This window comes from Scaptodrosophila lebanonensis, unplaced genomic scaffold (assembly GCF_003285725.1).
Source record: "Scaptodrosophila lebanonensis strain 11010-0011.00,11010-0021.00 unplaced genomic scaffold, SlebRS2 tig00000024-arrow-pilon, whole genome shotgun sequence".
Lineage (NCBI taxonomy): Eukaryota > Metazoa > Arthropoda > Insecta > Diptera > Drosophilidae > Scaptodrosophila > Scaptodrosophila lebanonensis.
Window position 1 is genome coordinate 12746199 of NW_022060538.1, and position 19438 is coordinate 12765636.

At 39.4% G+C, this 19438-nt stretch overlaps 3 protein-coding genes across 3 annotated transcripts in view; 2 read left to right on the plus strand and 1 right to left on the minus strand.

The window, feature by feature from the left end:
* Window positions 1-248: 248 nt before the first annotated feature.
* Window positions 249-19438, plus strand: part of LOC115620956 — a 28353-nt gene continuing 9163 nt past the window's right edge. Inside the window, exon 1 of the mRNA XM_030514476.1 lies at window positions 249-381. The gene's annotated coding sequence lies outside the window, so the exon portion shown is untranslated. The remainder of the gene's footprint in view (window positions 382-19438) is intronic.
* LOC115620958 (ubiquitin carboxyl-terminal hydrolase 12) lies at window positions 259-6510 on the plus strand. The gene is made up of 2 exons (XM_030514477.1): window positions 259-381; window positions 4960-6510. The coding sequence occupies exon 2, from the start codon at window positions 5114-5116 to the stop codon at window positions 6371-6373; it is 1260 nt and encodes a 419-aa protein (XP_030370337.1). The 5' UTR covers window positions 259-381; window positions 4960-5113; the 3' UTR covers window positions 6374-6510.
* On the minus strand, window positions 389-1185 carry LOC115620959. Its single transcript, XM_030514478.1, has 3 exons — window positions 1131-1185; window positions 992-1068; window positions 389-922 (listed from the first exon to the last, which is right to left on the minus strand). The coding sequence occupies exons 1-3, from the start codon at window positions 1155-1157 to the stop codon at window positions 655-657; spliced, it is 372 nt and encodes a 123-aa protein (XP_030370338.1). The 5' UTR covers window positions 1158-1185; the 3' UTR covers window positions 389-654.

Sequence of the window (19438 nt, forward strand, 5' to 3'; positions counted from 1 at the left end):
GTCTTGTAATCTGTTAATGAACATTTATAATATCTAGGTAGGCTTCTTCCTACCGCTCTCACTCTCACTTCCTCGGTAAAAGTCTCCGCCCAAATAATTTTCTTATTTGTTGTTTTTTTTGTTTTTTTCTTGCCGACCAAGGTTGCGTGCACAAATGAATTTCGCTTTAGTTTTGTTTTTTCTATACGTTGTATTAATCATTTTATTTGTTCTTTAATCATTTCAGGCAATGTTTTAAGTTCGCAAATCGGTACTAAGTATATTCGAAGCTTGACGTGTACTTGTCTAGATTTTAAAAAACATATTTTAAATTCATTGAACGCACTGAAACTACTTTTGCGGCTGCTACGAACCAATCAATCAAGAGAAACTTCGGACACGGTAAGTGTTTTGACGTTTATCTAAGCTAAGTGTATAAGTAGTATTTTATTTAAGTTACTTTAAAGATAATTAGTGTATTAAGTTCAATCTAAATATGAACCATGATCTCTTTCTCTTCAACGCCACTTAAGCCACTTATATCCAAGTCAGAGGAAGAATCATATTTGCCTTGATTTCATGGTTTCAAGGATCATTAGTTGCTGATTTTTAAAGTATGTGTGCAATGCAATATGCTTTTGAGTAAATCGCATATAAGTGAACTAATATTCCCATTCAACCAGTGGCTATCTTGAGTGTTGTGGCATGAAGACGCGTGTCAAGCTCGAATGGTACTAAACTGTAGTTGTATTTGACACGATATCCGTTTTTGTCGGCATTGTACACAGCCGTTTCCTTATAGATACAGCTCGAACCGTTGGGTTTATGGGACTGCAATATTACCGTAGAGGTGCGTGTGCCCGTGATAATCAGTTCTGGCTCGCTAGAATTTCCATTTTTGAGCACGCCCGTTTCATTTCGCTTGACATTAGCTTCGCGTATGCTGTTTGAGAAATGTTTAATATTTTACATATGCTGGTTTTTTTACAAGTAAATTATTGATAGCACTCACTGAAATTCGTACAGGACTGTGGTGGCGGCATTACTAGTCCTACTAATTACGATAAGGATAAGCATCGAGCTGAAAAGCTGTAAAGTAAATGGCTGATTCAATATATCGTACTTAGTTTGTTTACTATACTATATATTACCGCACACACAATTATTGATTTGATCATTCTACGTCTAGTTGTTAAATTGTACTGAGGCGAATAAAATTGCTCGGCTATATTCCTGGTATTTTATTGCTTTTATTTCGTTTGCTGATAGTTTTGGTACTACGACTAAATACATTTATATAAACAGGTTGAACCGGTCGCCATCTATGTGTCCGAGAGTTTTACTCAGCTATACTTGTGCAGTACTATACAGTATCAATTCCGCACCATTTATTCTTATGATATATTAATACATATGTACATTCACAGACAAATCTCGCACAAATTTCTGATGAGCTACCTGTCAGCAATTGTCTTGAACGGGTTTTGAGTAAAACACAAACGTACAAATATAGTACACATATACCTTGGTATTGGGTATTTACTGCGATTTGCAAATGTATTGACCAACCGATTTTCATTGGCGGCACTCGACCGCCCATGATTATTGACAGTAATAACAGTTTTAATTATCATATTTCGCTGATGATTGACATCCATGAGGGCGTTCTAAAAATGGACGTTATAAGCGTGACTATGTCACTATGCGTCATGGGGGAAGGCACACAAAGTATTGGAAAATTGAAAACTCTGTGTTTGTCCACACTATGTGTGTGGTCTTACTGAGATAGTGGAACGATATAGGTCTGTGGGACACGCGATCTTCACCGCCTCACTATAACATACTTGTACATTTCAATCCACTTAATGGATTGAGATCGAATTCTACTATTTCTTAAGAAATGGCCTATTACCAGTCAGGAATCGATTTATGGATTTTAGCCAAATTTACAATATACAATAACATTTTACCCTTGACCCATGACCCTTTTTGTAAACAAACGTATTTATCGCAGCCTCGCTGCTGCTCTTTATATAAAAATATAATGGAATGGGCAAGCCTTGGAAGCCATCTGGCTCACACGAAATTTATTTTAAGTTTGGTTGCAAAATTGCAGTCGAGCTAACTACTTTTCGAATTAAAAAACTTTAAAGCTTATTTTTGAGTATTTTATTTAAATTGGTTTCGGCCACAACTCATACATAATTTGGGCATTGAGAGTTTAAAATTGAAACTTTAACTACAATTCAAATTATTTGACATATTCCAGTTGTGCTATAAAAATGAAATATTAAAGTATTTTATTTATTTATTTTATTAAATTTGCATTTAGGTAATTGATTGAAAGTACTTATAATAAGTGGGGCATTCTCATTTTTTTAAGCAGATGGCAGATGTAGTCATCGTAGACTCTTCAGAATTTTAAAAAAAGAAGCAACAATTGTCTGATAAATAAATTGATGTCGAAATAAATTAAAGAGCTTTTACTGATGTGTAAGCATCTGTTTTTGCTGTAAACCATTAAGATCAACCACAAATTAGTAGATTTCCGTACTTTACTAGGTTTTATGGGATTACGACCGCTTTAAATCGAACAAAACTATCATTTTGCTGCACTACCGCCAACGTCTGACTAAAATGTACCCATAAAGATGGGAAAAAATAATTGGTAGCTTTACAGTTGGAAGACATTAATGGCTAACAATCGAAAATACATTTAATAACATGTTCAATACTAAATTACTTAAGGAGAAAATATACACAAGAAAAAAAACCACCATAAAATACTTTGCAAAATCAGGCTATAGTATGTATAGTTTAATAACTTTAATTATTTTTTCATCGCCTTGATAAATGTTTAACCTTGGTACGAAATTAATTGCTTAGAGAGTAATACTCAGAATTTCACGATCTGCTTTTAAATATAGTTAGGAACGGACTTTTAAAGCTATTTAATATTTTAATTTGTTATACTCTGTATGCTAGAGGTATGATAGTTTTAGAGGAATTGCATTTAATAACATGTTCAATACAAAATGACTTAAGAAGAAAATATATACAGGCAAAAAAACCACCATAAAATATTTTTCGAAATCAGATTATAGTATGTATATAATAGTTTAATAACTGTATTCATTTTTTCATCGCCTTGATAAATGTTTAACCTTGGTACTAAATTAATTGCTTAGAGAGTAATACTCAAAATTTCACAATCTGCTTTTAAATATAGTTAGAAACTGACTATTAATGTTATATAATTATATTTTAATTTTGTAAAATCTGTTTACCGGTTTTTTATACTCTACTATTAGCATACAGCTAAAGGAATGATAGCTTAATAGGAATTGTATGTAATAGTCAGAAGGAGGTATGACAGACACTATAAAGTATATATATTTTCCTTATTAGTATAACCAGGCGAGTCCATCTGTATGAAGGATCTTAGGAAGTAAAAGCGCTACAATATCCCAACGTGGTTTCCAGGTTCTTCTAGGTTCGACAGATTCCCTCACTCTACTTTCTAGCTTGCGTTATTTGTGGAATTTTAAGCCCAAATTCGGTTAAAACCTGCTGTTAGAGCTTATTTGTAATCATGATAGGTTATAGTTATAGTTCACAGTTGTTTTTTCTGCTGCTGGTGATTTGAACACAAAAAATATTGGAATAAATTGATACTATTGGAAAAGTAATTTAAAATTGAATGTGTGTAGGTGTTAAATATTCTTTGTTTATTTATTTGTAATTATTTTAAGTTTAAGAAAAATTACAGTGCTCTTAAAAGTTATACGCGCACAAATCAAACATTACACTATTGTTTGTGCTTTTGCAAAAGTTTGGTTAAAATATAATTGTGTAGAAATTATATTATTGAGTGTACGTGAACATTGTTATGACTTAATATTACTATAAAAAAACTTGAAGTTCTTATTGTAGTTGGTTGGGAATAGTTTAAATGCCAGCGCTGATTGTCTTTCAAGCTAGAATTTTCAGTATTTTGGCGCTTAGATGAGACACTGGCTCCGTTTGGGATCCTTGGGGATCATTAGGCGTAGATAATGTTCTCTTGAGGATTCCTGCATAAATGTTTTTATTGTAGATTGTCTGATGGATTGCCAACGCGGTGGAAACTTGGTTTAGACGAGAGTAAAGAAGAGGTTTAGCGCTGCTTTAAATTCTTGATGTCCTTCTGATGCAGTTATTTATAACTTTTCACAATTTTCTTTGCCTTTAACTGCTGTCACTTGTCTTGCTAGTTAGTTTGTACTGAGAACTTGCTAGATTTGTACTTTGGATTTTATAGTCTTGTGGGTTAAGTTGCGCGTGCGGCACACGTTGTTGTAACTGTGGTAAATACCCATCGTACTTATTCTCACCTATTTCTCAACTAACTGAAATAAAATGGGCACTATTTATAAATATGTAGAATAGTTTATTATAATGTCATCTACATATGTGTATATAGGTTGGCATCGGGCTTTGATTTTATATTTAATTCATTTTCCAGCATCTGATGATTCATGCAAACATTTTTTGTCTTATTGCATATAAGTTCATATACTTACGAGTATGATACCTTAAGAATCGTCTAAAAGTGTAATAAAATGTTTTAGTAAAACAATTTGTAATCTGGACTTTTGACTTATATATTAAAATTTAATTTTGGGTTTTTGTTTGTTAAAATGCTTATACTATTACATAAATTTTTAACCAAACTCTTCAAAAATAAAACAAACGAGAAAACGTTGAAAAATGATTTTGAACATAATTTTGGAGAGGGGATTGCAGTGGGATTCGATTTTTATTTCTATTGCGGCGTTTTAGTTTTAGCCTTCGTAATTCAGTTCTTGCTTAGTTTTTATTGTCGTTTTATTAAAAAAAAAAAATACAACCGAATATAGAGATTATAAAAAATATTTTTAATTTTTTTATGTAATGCGAAGCAAACTCACGTGTCCCCTCTTCAAAATTATTTATTTTCAGACAAACAAATAATTTGCGCGTCTGTCTGCCCCTTAAAAAAATATCAAAGATATTAATACAAACCCCACATGAATTTTATTTAATAACATACGACTAATAAAAAACGTCACGTCACTAAACCTAAACCTAACTAGTACGTCTATGCTCAACGACTATGGGTGCCAACGTATCTCAGCTGGAGCGAGAGATCGGGTCGGACCTGTTTCCGCCTAATGAGCACTACTTTGGGCTCGTAAATTTTGGTAATACGTGCTACAGTAACTCAGTGCTGCAAGCACTATACTTCTGCAAACCCTTCCGCGAGAAGGTCCTTGAGTACAAAGCCAAGAATAAGCGGCCTAAGGAGACGCTGCTCTCGTGCCTGGCGGACTTGTTCTACAGCATAGCCACACAAAAGAAGAAAGTGGGCTCGATAGCGCCCAAAAAGTTTATTACACGCTTGCGAAAAGAGAAGGAGGAGTTTGATAATTACATGCAGCAGGATGCTCACGAGTTTCTCAACTTTCTGATCAATCACATTAACGAGATTATATTGGCAGAACGCAATACAGGCAAGCATGTAGTTGGCGGTGCTGTTAGTGCCTCGGTTAGTGCCGGCCCACCAAGCAGCACTACCAAATCCAGCTCATCTAACTCCACATCGACGTCAACTTCAAACTCGACCACAACAAATGGTAACTGCAGCAACTCCACGGGGTCTCTCAATGGCACCAGCAGCGGCGTATTAGATGTCAGCGGTGGCAGCGTTACTGCCATTACTACACCCATTACGCTAACAAATGGCGCCAATTCGGAGCCTACCTGGGTACACGAGATCTTTCAGGGAATCTTAACGTCGGAGACGCGTTGCCTTAATTGCGAGACTGTGAGCAGTAAGGACGAGAATTTCTTTGATTTGCAGGTGGACGTCGATCAGAATACTTCGATAACACACTGCTTGCGCTGCTTTAGTAACACAGAGACGCTTTGTTCCGATAACAAGTTCAAGTGCGACAACTGCTGCAGCTATCAGGAGGCCCAGAAGCGTATGCGGGTCAAAAAACTGCCCATGATACTGGCGCTCCATTTAAAGCGTTTCAAGTACATGGAACAGTTCAATCGGCACATTAAAGTTTCTCATCGCGTCGTCTTTCCGCTTGAACTGCGATTGTTTAATACATCTGATGATGCCGTCAATCCGGATAGACTTTACGATTTGACCGCTGTCGTCATACACTGCGGATCAGGACCCAATCGGGGTCACTATATTAGCATTGTGAAGAGTCACGGATTGTGGCTGCTGTTCGACGATGACATGGTCGATAAAATTGAAGCCTCAACCATCGAGGATTTCTACGGCTTAACCTCGGACATACACAAATCTTCAGAGACAGGCTACATATTATTTTATCAGTCCCGTGATTGCGCTGCTTAAGACATTGCAATTCATGTCTAGTTGTGAGCTCTGTTTAATTTAAATAAATTTAAAATACAAACATTGTAATCCTGACTCATTGTACCGTCTGAATATTAATTTTCTATCATATTTAATAAATAACGTTATATGCAAAATATGCAATCATCTGCCCGTTTAACCCAGGTCAGTAAGTCGTGTTACCTCATGTGTTTGGAGTTCAACAAACCTGGCGGTGCGCCAGCAACTATTTAATGCAAAATAAAAAGGGGCTTAGAAATACCCAGCGCTAGAGAAGTTTCATTGTCATTAATAATAATAATACTTGAATTGCATTATAATTCTGTGATTTCGCCATATGCATTCTCACACATCAGTTGCAGGTGTCTCGTGCCATTAAGTGATACCTTAATTGGGTCTCATTATTGTGGCTTCAATCTCCATATCGTGGTTGTAATGTTGGTCATGGTTGTTGGCTGATAGTTGTTGCCGCAAGTGGCAAATGAATGAATGAGTCAGCAAGTGAGCTGTGGGTGCGTTGGGTCACTCCACGTAATTGTATATGTACAGTGAAAACTCCCCTAATCGACACCTCTGTTATCCAGACACTCTCTTCGGCGGACACTTTTTCTAAAACATCCGATCGGTGCATAAAGTATTTAAGTATCCCCTTGAGCGGACAAAAATTGGCCGACTGTACTTATTAATAGATATTCACATAAATATTGGTAGGCACTTGCGTAGAGATTCGTCACCTGCCAAGTTGATTAATTTATTTTTCAAGAAAGTATAACACGTCAGTACCAGTTCCAATTATTTCGAATTTATCCCAGCAAGTCTAAAGAAAATTTGTGGAAATTTGTCAGCAAAACTTTTATTTTTCGAGCTGTAATTTAATACAAATAATTAAGTTAAAACAAGTAACAGCACTCTTACTCAAATAATTGTATATGTACAGTGAAAGCTCCCTTAATGGACACCTCTGTTATCCAGACACTCTCTTCGGCGGTCACTTTTCCTAAAACATCCGATCGATGCATCAAGTATTTAAGTATCCCCTTGAGCGGAGAGAAATTGGCCGACCGTGTGTGTCCGGCCAAGAGAGTTTTCACTGTACTTACTAATAAATATTCACATAAATATTGCTAGAGATTCGTCACCTACCAAGCTGATTAATTTATTTTTCAAGAAAGTATAACACGTCAGTACAAGTTCCAATTATTTAGAATTCCACCCAGCAAGTCTTAAGAAAATTTGTTGGAAATTTGTCAGCAAAACTTTTATTCTTCGAGCTGTAATTTAATAAAAATAATTTACAAGTAGTTTAAAACAAGTAAGATTGCTGTTGGTGACTTGATTTTGTTTTGAAAAAGGTAAATGTTTTTATTGGCAGCAAAGTTTTTTGTGCTAACATTTATATTTTGATGTTGTACATTTCATTGTTTTAATTGGAATATTTGTAAAAATTAAATATGTTTGCCTTTAAAATTTAAGCTGCGTAGAATATAATTTTCTTCACTTGGGGGGCTTGGAGTGTGGTGTTTAACTTTTTGCGTCTTAGCTTCTGCGCAGGATTTGGCGCGCAGCGAGGAGAAATGTGCAGCCTGGCCGCTCAGTGGGAGAGCGCATGACAGCAGTTGCATAAAGGCGGCGGACATTGAGGCGCCAAACCTATTTCTGCATTCTGCCTCTCTCCTCTTCCTTGTTAAGTTTAAATACTTATTTTAATTTAACTAACATTTATTTTATGCCGGCGGCCACAAGCTGAGAAAGCGGGGAAAAGCCGATGTTTGCTCACAATTGGCATTTTAATGAATGGCCTAGACTAACTATTAAATTTGTTATAAGTATGATGAGTCATGTGTTAATTCAGATAACGACAGACGTGCGACAATAGTTTCGCAGTTTCGCACGTAATTTATTAATAACAAGCTGAACAAATAATATTTTGAACTAAAATGCAAACTGTTTTTAAGTTTTAAAAGTAATTCCGAGTTTATTTGCAAAAACAACCTGACAATTTGTAAAAAAGAGCATAAATATTGGTGTTTCAAGAGTTTCTTTTGTTATGTGGCGCCCACAAGGAGGTGTGGCTGGCCCCACATACATAGTTCTTTTCTCCTATTCGTATTTCTCCTAAAAGTATTACCTTTAACAGCTATTGAGGGAAAATTTATATTGAAATACATAAACAGCATCGAACGTTTGATTTAATATTATTATTATTATTTTTTTTTTAATTTTCCGAACGAGCCTCTTTGCTATATAGTAAATAATTATGACAGGATGCATCGATATAGCCACATTTCCAAGCCAACTAATTTGTAGCTACGAGTATTGAAAGGAAGTTTTGCACAAAGGTTTTTATTCTCTTGAACGCGTCCTGCTCTTGAAAGCAATCTTAAATCCCCACCGTGCCGGATTTGGTATTAGATATTTTTGTTATTATTATAGGTTTTGTTTTTCTATATCTACTATAAGTTCTGTATTGATTTGATATTTTTCCTTTCTCAAATCGACAACTATGTTTGTCGATAAAATAAAATGAAATACAAAATCGAAACTCATTCGTTTGATGGGTATAATTAATGATGCTGCAAAATTTTGATTGATTTTAGTAGCCCAATCATTATATTACTATGTATAACTACAATGTCTTAAAAAGTCTTCGTATAAACAACTTTATTGTTTACTTATGTTATAAAATATATGTAAAAGGTAAGAGTATGCACCAATTCTGTTTTTACACGGTTTTGATTTAACACGGTTTGAAAATTACAAATTGTATATGTATAATCATAAGCTTTTTTATGATTCCAAATATGCGAAATTATGTTGGCGAAATAATTGCAAAATAAGCGAAACGAAATTGTTCAATTTAAAAGATGTGCACAAATGTTTATTTTGCATAGGTAGCGATCGCCGAGATTTACAAAGTTTATGCTGGTAGACGGAAAGCTAAGCTTCTCCGTACCAGATGCGATAACGAAAAACGAACTTGACTTGCAGAGTTAGCGACAATAACTAGTACATATGTGGCGGCTGCGCAGCAGCCTATGCAAATTTATGGCAACAAAAGGAAACGTTAAGTGCTCGGCTTGCTATGCAAAGCAAGCGACAAGAAAACGAGCACTTTGCATTGAGTTATTTACGTTACTTATTAACTATGATGTGCTGCTGGTTTTGGCTGTTTTTGGCCGGATGACCAAACATACTCCCCCTGTTGAAGAACCAGGGTCTTCAACAACATCTTGTTTCGGCAGCGGGCATAATTTGCGAACGGCTCGCCGAATGGTTCCAGTGGAAGTCCTCAATTCTGCAACTCTCGACACGCCATCTGCGCCGCTGATGAGGCTGACCACCCTTGCTAATGGCCATTTGAGGGGCGGCAAATTCTCGTCCTTGACCAGAACGACATCATCAATGGAGAGTCCAGGCTGCGACACTCGCCATTTTGAGCGCTGTTGAAGAAGCGTCAAGTATTCTTCACGCCAGCGAGCCCAAAATATCTGCTGGTAGTACGTCACGCGCTGCCATCGATCCAGCCGATTGAAATTGAGCTTCGTCAGATCAGGCTCAACGTACGTTGACAGCGGAGCAGCACCAAGAAAATGAGCTGGAGTCAAGACATCGAGATCTGCTGGATGTTCTGAAAGGGATAACAATGGGCGAGAATTAATAATTGCCCCGATATGGCATACAAGCGTGCGCAGTTCATCAAATTCGAGCAGCGATAGTCCGACGGATCTGTAGAAATGATGCTTGGCAGTCTTTACAGCCGCTTCCCATAGACCACCAAAGTGAGGCGAGCGCGGCGGAATGAAACGCCAATCAATACAGTCAGCAAGGCAAAATTCTTGCACAGCCTGCAGGTGCTCGCTGGATTCAAAAAGACGCTTTAGCTCAGCCATCTCGTTCCGTGCGCCAACGAAATTTGTAGCGTTGTCAGACCAGATCCTCGTAGGTCGACAGCGCGTCAAAATAAAGCGTTTAAGTGCATTTAAGAATGCTCCGGTGGTTAAATCCTTCACCAACTCCAAATGCACAGCCTTGGTGGCGAAGCAAATGAAAATGCAAATATAGCATTTTATTGGTGCCTTATTGCGGACCTCGCTTTTGTAGAAAAACGGCCCACAAAAATCCACACCAGTGACCATAAAGGTATGTGAAGCATCAACTCGATCCTTTGGCAGGTCAGCCATAACATGCTCCACAAGACGAGGCTTGGCTCGAAAACAAATGGTGCATTTGCTGACTACGCTGCACACTGTTTTCCGACCGCCAATTGGCCAATACTGCAACCGAATTGAGGCCAGCAATGCACGAGGTCCAGAATGCAGATTACGGACATGGTAGTGCATAATGACTGAACGCGTGACTGGATGACGCCTTGGAAGTATAATTGGATGCTGGGCTTCAAAGTCGAGCGCAGAGTTACTTAGACGGCCACCAACGCGCATCAATCCAGAGCTGTCGAGAAACGGAGATAAAGAAAGACAGGAGCTAGACGATTTCAAAGTGTGTCCGGCCTGCAAGGTCTTGTATTCGTCCCGAAGCGTAGACATTTGAATTGAGCGCATCAACAGCAGTGTACCATGACGGATGCAGTCCACCGATAGCCCAGGAATTCGTACACGGTGCAGGAACTTGTATACATATGCAAACACGCGCTGCAGCTTTCCAAATGTGTTAACATATTTGCATTGCTGTGCAATGTCTTCGCACAGTGTGGTGCTTACAAACACTTTAGAGCGCTGCTCAGGAAGCGACGAGACGGAATTGCAAGACTCTGGCCAAGAAGATTTATCTTTCGTCAGAAATGCGGGACCATGTAGCCACAAGTTGGACTGGACTAATTCGCTGGGCAAAGCTCCACGTGAAAGTATGTCCGCAGGATTTAAATCGGTTGGAATATATCGCCATTCCATGCCAGAGGTCAACTCTTGAATAGTTGCGATGCGATTGGAAACGAAAATTTGAAACCTGGATGGCTCGCTGCGAATCCAAGATAGCGCTACTGCAGAATCAGACCAACAATAAAACTTGCAGTCGAATAACTCCATACGAGATATTTCGTTTATGAGTTGTGCCAGCAAAACGGCTCCGCACAACTCTAGTCGGGGCACGGTCAACGATTTGAGCGGCGCCACACGAGATCTGGAACACAGCAGCTCCGCACGAGATTGGCCTTGCGTGGTCGAAATGATGTACACGCAAGCTCCATAGGCATCTATGCTGGCATCACTAAAACCATGCACTTCAATGGAAACACCAACAGAAAGTGCAAGCCTTGGAAATTTCAGCTGCTTTGTGCGCTCAAAATCTGCAATAAGATTATGCCAAGATGTTGTCAATGATGCTGAAAGGCTTTCATCCCAATCAAGCCTTTCTCTCCAAAGCGCCTGCAGGAATATCTTAGCCTTTGCGATTACTGGTCCAATAAGGCCAAGCGGATCATAAAATCTGGCAATAGTTGACAAAACAGTGCGCTTGCAAATTCGACCAGATGTCAATGCTGGCAGAAACGTGAAAATGAATAAATCCGTCGCAGGATCCCACGACAGTCCTAGAGTTTTTGTTATGTCGCTGCCATCATCAAACTTAACTAGAGTTTCTTTGTCTTCTTCCGGAACTTGTTTGAGCACATCAGGATTGCTGGAGCACCACTTCCTTAGCTTGAAATTAGCCTTGGCAAGTAGCCCTGTGGTTTGTCTCATAATTTCTATGACTTCGTTTGTAGAAGCACCACCAGTGATTAAATCATCAACATAAAAATCGCGGCGCAAGATATCGGAGCCAATAGGAAATAGCTCATGCTCATCTTCAGCCAGCTGATGCATAGTGCGAACGGAGAGAAACGAGGCAGGCTTTGTACCGTAAGTGACGGTATCAAGACGGAAAACTTGAATAGGCTTTTGAGGCGAGTCACGCCATAGAATGCATTGAAAATAGCTATCCGGATTTGATACTCGCACGCAGCGGTACATCTTGCAGATGTCTCCTGTTAAAGCGATAGGAAACGTGCGAAATCGAAGAAGCGTGTTTGCGAGCTTTGACTGAATGGAAGGACCAGCCATTAGGATGTCATTTAAAGAATGACCAGAGGATGTGGATGCGGAACCGTCAAACACGACTCTCAACTTTGTCGTTGTGCTGTCCTCCTTCAGAACGCAATGGTGCGGCAGGAAATACTTGCACAAATTTAGCGAAACTGGCGATACAAGCGACATATGACCCAACTCTAAATACTCCTTAATGAATGCAGAGTACTGTGCTTTGAGAAGTGGATTGCGTTCTAACTTTCGCTCCAAGTTTATGAACCGACGATAGGCTTGCGTATAGGAATCGCCAAGCAGATCTGTGCTGAGCTTTACAGGCAATCGGACGGAATACTCGCCAGTACGCAGGCGCCTGTAATTAGCCTTGAAATGCTCCTCGCAGTCGAACTCTTCTTTGGTGAGTTTTACAGCCGGATCGACACCACTTTCGAGTTCCCAAAAAGAGCGAACCATCTGCTCGATTCGTGTATTGCAATCCTGTGTAGACGGAGACTTGGATGCAACCAAAGCAGATTTCTGACGCTGCGAGCCACCTCCAGTAACTATCCAGCCCAAACGAGTCTTTTGCAGAAGTGGCAGGCCATCAGCCAGTTTAATCTGACCTACGCACAACAACTCGTAGAATACATTGGCACCGATAAGCATATCAATTTGCTGTGGCTTGAAGAACGCCGGATCAGCTAAGCGGACATTGCTTGGTATATCCCAATGAGATATGTCAACCGTGAAATTTGGTTGGTTCTCAGTAATGGAAGGAGCGACCAAAGCAGTAATATTTGCGGAATAGTCAGTGACCAATGATTGCAAGCATAAGTGCACAGTGCAACCATCAGACTTGAAACTGACGTCACCAAGACCAGACACAGAGGCCGACGACTTGGTCTTTCGAAGTTGGAGCCGGTGAGCGAATCGCGAAGTTATTATGTGCAACTGTGATCCGGAATCGAGCAGTGCACGGCAGGGTACCCAAGTCCCGGCGCGATTTTGAATGCTGATGACAGCGGTGGCCAAGAGCACAACATCTGAGCCGAGATTTTGGGCAGGCAATGAAGCAAGCGATGATGGCGAAACAGCTGCGAGAGCGCTACGTGGCAGTAACAATGAAGACGGCCGCGAGTGTAAGTCAGAAGCGGACGATTGCTCAGGCATCAAATTTACGGCAGCTGAATTATTAAAATGCAATAAACTGTGATGTTTGGCACCACAGGTTCTGCACGATCCAGAATTGCAAGTTCTCATTCTGTGTCCCTTTCTAAGACAATTTATACACAGAGAGAGGCGTTTCGCTTCCTTTAAACGAAGTACAGGCGACAAATTACCAAAAAGTGGGCAACTGTATATTTCGTGTGCATTTATGTCACAAAACAGACAACCATTTGCGGATGGGTTAGTGGCGACAAACGAGCGTTTGGTGTTAGTGTTTTTGTTCTTTCCCACCTGATAATTCGACGAATATGATGCCATTGCATGCTCGATGTTTTCCAATTTTTGGCACCTGCTATCCAAGAACGTCGCAAATTGCTCCCACGACGGTATAACGTTTAATGGGGCGGCTTCCTCCCACTTTGCCTGCGTCGCAGCATCCACCTTGCCCAAAATTGTCTGAACGACGATGCTGCCAGCTACATCTTGCATATTGCCCAAACTCAACAGTGCACGCATATTTGCGTTGACTTTGTCGGACAACTCTCGCAGCTTGCTTGTAGTTTCAGCCTTTTTAATGCCCAAAATCTCGGAGATGTGTGCCTGGAAAATAAGACGCTTATTGTTAAACCGCTTGTCGAGTAGGTCTAACGCCACTGAATAATTTGCACCACTTATCTCAAGCGCACGAATCGTGCCCAACGCAGATCCTCTTAAGCTTGACCTCAAATGCTGCAACTTTTCCACATCGGAGAGATCTGGATCCTTGGCGATCACTGATGTGAACATCGAAGCGAAATCTGCATATTCAGTATATCCACCACTGAATGTAGGCAACTTAAGCTCAGGCAAACGAGACCGAGTTATCACAATGGTAGACTGATCATCTTGCCGAAGCGTCGAACACGGCGGCGCGCCAGATTGCATCCTTTGTATTGCATTTAGCAGGCGGCCCTCCAAGCAGACCACCAGCTCAGCAAAGTTGCAGCGCAAACTGCTGCCAATCTCGTCAAAGTCCAGCTCCTCTAATTTGTCATGCACCAAATTAAAAGAGGCCTGAATACTTTGCAGCATTTCCACACGTTTTCGCAGCTCACTTTCTGAAATATTGTCAATTTCACAATCATTTATTTTATTTTGAATAGAAAGCGCCCACGCATATAATGATTGCGCCTTGCGCTTATAAAACTCAACACTATTGCTCGTAGCTTGCACTGCATTGCCCACAGCTGTTGACGTCGAAGCTGTTGGCGCAAGCGTCGCTGCATCAGCTACGTCAGCAGCAGCTGATGCGACAGCTTGGAAGGCGCGCATTTGACCGTCGCTCTCAGACATTGTGAACGCGAGAGAGAACCGAAAACCGAAAATAGCAGAGATAAATGACGCGCGCGAATAACTGTTTTATCTGCTGATGTTCGTTGCCCTCAAAAACGTCGCTTCACACGGCTGCTTATTGGCGGTACAGTAGGCACTATGAACTTATATTTTTGCACTTATGTACTTGAATATTTTTTGTGTACAATGAGCTCAATTATGTACGCTTTTGTTTTTTAACGCGATTAAGCAAGGTTTTGTGGAATTATTAATCACGTCGGGGTCACCAAAATGTATAATCATAAGCTTTTTTATGATTCCAAATATGCGAAATTATGTTGGCGAAATAATTGCAAAATAAGCGAAACGAAATTGTTCAATTTAAAAGATGTGCACAAATGTTTATTTTGCATAGGTAGCGATCGCCGAGATTTACAAAGTTTATGCTGGTAGACGGAAAGCTAAGCTTCTCCGTACCAGATGCGATAACGAAAAACGAACTTGACTTGCAGAGTTAGCGACAATAACTAGTACATATGTGGCGGCTGCGCAGCAGCCTATGCAAATTTATGGCAACAAAAGGAAACGTTAAGTGCTCGGCTTGCTATGCAAAGCAAGCGACAAGAAAACGAGCACTTTGCATTGAGTTATTTACGTTACTTATTAACTATGATGTGCTGCTGGTTTTGGCTGTTTTTGGCCGGATGACCAAACAGTATATATGGTTGCACGACTTTATTCCATTTAGCACGATTCAAAATGACATGTGATCAATGACTTTTTACACGACTTTCTCGAACCAATGTACCGTGTAAAAACAGAATTGGGTATACTAGTCTTTATTTATTTTTTAAGAAGGTACTTGTACTTACAAGTATGTATAGATATGTATATTAAAATTTTTTGCACAATTTTACACGGTCTTTTTTTTACACGATTTTGATATAACACGGTTTGATAATTAAAATTGCATATATATTTCTTCAGAGATAAGGAACCAATCACCTATTTTTGATTATGATCAATGTCTTGTTGTTTCTGGAACCAATCTACCGTGTAAAAACAGAATTAGGTGTATTTACACCAATATAGCAATCTGATTTCAATTCGCATATAAACTGCATTCCATGTTTGACTTTTGTTTGTGCTTTATGTAACTCTGTCTTGGCAGTAACTGTTTATCGGCTCAGACAGTGGTTGTTGCTCTTACCTTTTACATAAAAACACAAGAGAGAACGCTACAGTCGAGCAAGCCCGACAGTGTAATACCCTGTACCCAGGTAAACTTGCGTCACTGAGTTATATGCGCCCATAGCAGCAGCAAAAAGAGGAAGAAGAAGAGCGAACTTGTTGCTGCAGTTTGTGGGGGTTGTACTGGCGAGAATTTGTTTTTCTAATAACTTTTCTTAAAATTGACCGAATTGAATAAAATTTTGAACAACAATAGACAATTATATATAAATTATGTGTGCAAAGTTTGGTTTAGGTAGCATTTGAAATGTGGACGCTATTGACGAAATTCTGTAGCGGGGGAAGGGGGGGAAAATTCCAAAAAATAAAATAAACTCGTCCTTACTTGGACCTAGGAGAATCTGGATGCCAACTTTGGTTATTCCAGCTTTTATAGTTTCTGAGATCCTTGCGTTCATCCAGACGGACGGACAGACGGACAGACGGACAGACGGACGGACAGACGGACGGACAGACGGACGGACATGTCTAGATCGATTTCTCTCGTCATGCTGATCAAGAATATATATACTTTATGGGGTCGGAGATGCTTCCTTCTGTATGTTACATACTTTGCACAAACCTAATATACCCTTTTTACCCTACGGGTACAGGGTATAAAAATGGAGTCGATTAGTTGTGGCCAGCTGCAATAAATAGCTTGGTAGAATTCTTAAAGTGTTTCGCCTAAAAGTATGCCTCTGATTAAAATGCCCGCCAATTAAGATCTGTCCGTCTGCCCGGTCTATTATTTTGAGCCTATGGGCATGATCGGAAGCGCTGCGGCAAGAGCATTCCGTCAATTTTTTTCTTGCTAATGTAGGCAGCCAGAGTTGCGGGCAAGCGTCGCAAAAATGTAATTGGCATATAGTACGACATACATACATATGCACACAAATGCAAACATATGTGCTTATATGCGGGTGTATGTCAGATGTATGTACATATACATACATATACAAGTATATAAATATAAGTAAATGTGTGTACATACATATGAGCAATACAATTGTTATTAATTGAAAGCCGCGTTTGTTTGTTTTTGTGTTTTTCGCTCGCTTGATTAAATTACCACATGATTAAACGAGCGTGGCATGCCGTTGTTTTGTTCCCTACATTTCCCCTTTAGTTGAATAAATGGTTTTAACATCTATGAACATTTGAAATATGTAGTTTCTTTATATATACATATATACATCTGATATAAAATTAAGTCTGCGCTCTGACTGCAGTTTCTGATGTTAAATGAGTCATGTCCCACGCACTATTGCCGTATCCGATTTCAGGTTTGTGTGGTCCTCAGACAAATGCATCCTGCCGGATGTTTAAGCACATCCTTCGATATCTGAAGAGGGGCTGTTTATCCGCATGCTGCTTGATTTATTCATTATAGGCAGAGCATGCATGCACATTTCTGATTACCACTTAAATGTACATATGTATGTATATGTATGTATGTACATATGCATGTACTACTTAGGCCTCAATATATGCGCATCTTTGTATCTAGGCATGAAATAATTGAACGTAGTCATCTGGGGGGAAGAGGCTTATGAAATTCCATCTGCTTTTGCGTCCCACATACTCGTCGTTAGCATCAATGCTAAACATTCTGATAGTTGCCTTGGCTTGCGTCATCTGCCACAGCGACTGTTTGCCGTGCATTGCACTTGCTGCAGGGAAAAGGCCACAGACGACTACTGTATCTATGCAGTTGTCGCTGCTCAAACTTTTTGGGGTTAATTCATTGTATAATCCGATGGAAGCGAGCGAGCTGCGTTCGTAGTGCCCGTCGTGGCACGGGCGCTTTTCATTCTTTCGATAGCGGCATATGCGCTGCGCCCCACACACACACGCACACTAACACACACAAGCGTACACACCCAGAGAGAAGAGACAGCCATTCGTTGGTCGTCGCTTTGTAGTCGTCGTCGTCGTTGTCGTCGTCGTCGCCATCGCCGTTGTACGCGTTTATTTTCAGTCAGTTTCCTTGGACTGGTGCAACTGTGAAAACGTGAGACGCGTTGGGTTTACGCTCGAAGAGCTTTAATGCGCCATATAGCAACATATACATACATATACATATATACATTTATAAAAATCGTTCAAAAACCAAACTTCAATTCCTATTCGTCTCGTTCTCGTTGGATAAACACGCGAAAAGACGTGCGACATGTTTTGCTTACAACTCAACCTAATCATGCACATATATGTCTATACATATATATGTACGAGTACAGATGCATATATAGTAGTAGTGCCTATATGAATTTGTTTTGTGCAAAGCAAATATAATTATCATCGCTCAGATACACTTATGATAAACATTTCACGCCTAAAACTGCTGTACGCGTTACCACTTGGCTTCTTCTTTATTTTTTATACGGCGAACAAAGCAACTCGAACTCGCCACTGCCGCCGCATTCCACATTTATTATAGCTAGTGTCTTATCTGCAACGCGGTCGATGAATCAACACATGGAATTTTATTATATATTTATAAGAGTAGTAAATGGTTTTTATAAGTATGCCCCCCTATAGTGATCTTCAACTGAAGTATATTTCGTTTTTTTTTTGGTTTGTTTGTTTTCATTATCTAATCATTCAAATTTGCTAATCCAGCTATAGCGCCAATACGAAATTTGTTAATATTTGAGTTAAATTGAAATAGTCGGCTTTTTATCAAAAGCCCTTTTTATTAATAGTAGCAAAAGTTATTTGACCTTTTCGTTAAAAGACTTCCGTATCAAGAATAACCAATTCCTCTCTCTCTCTCTCTCTCTCTCTTTCGGTGCGATTTCGTAACTGCAGTTTCTATTACTAGACCTAAATAGCAACAAACAAAAAAGCACAATTTTTAGCGAAGCTCTTTGTCTGGATCCGCTCTTTATAGTATGTTGCTTAATGCGAGGCACGAGAGAAAGCCTTATGCACCATTTTTATTTATATGTGGGCCACCAAGTACAATGAACTATCTTGCAACGTCTTATTAGAGGACTGTATTATTTGCCCAGCAAATTGTAAATTTTCAGACTCCTGCTCGTGTTGATTCAGCAGCCGGCAAAAACACTTAAATAAATAGCAGCAGAGTTCAAAAAGTGAACAACCTCAAGAGCCATATGCATTTGTTTGTTATTGCACTTGCAGCAGCCCTAGCTGTATATATTTACATTATGTTGAAATGGCGAAAGAAGAGCCTGCCTCCCAGTGCTTTAGTGCACTGTTTATCTTTGTGTTAAATAAACTCGTTAGAGCTAAAAGCTCTTCGTATTTAAAATCCTAAATGTTCTCTATTTTATGTGCTCGAACTAATATAAAAAATACATCGACGAAAAAAAGA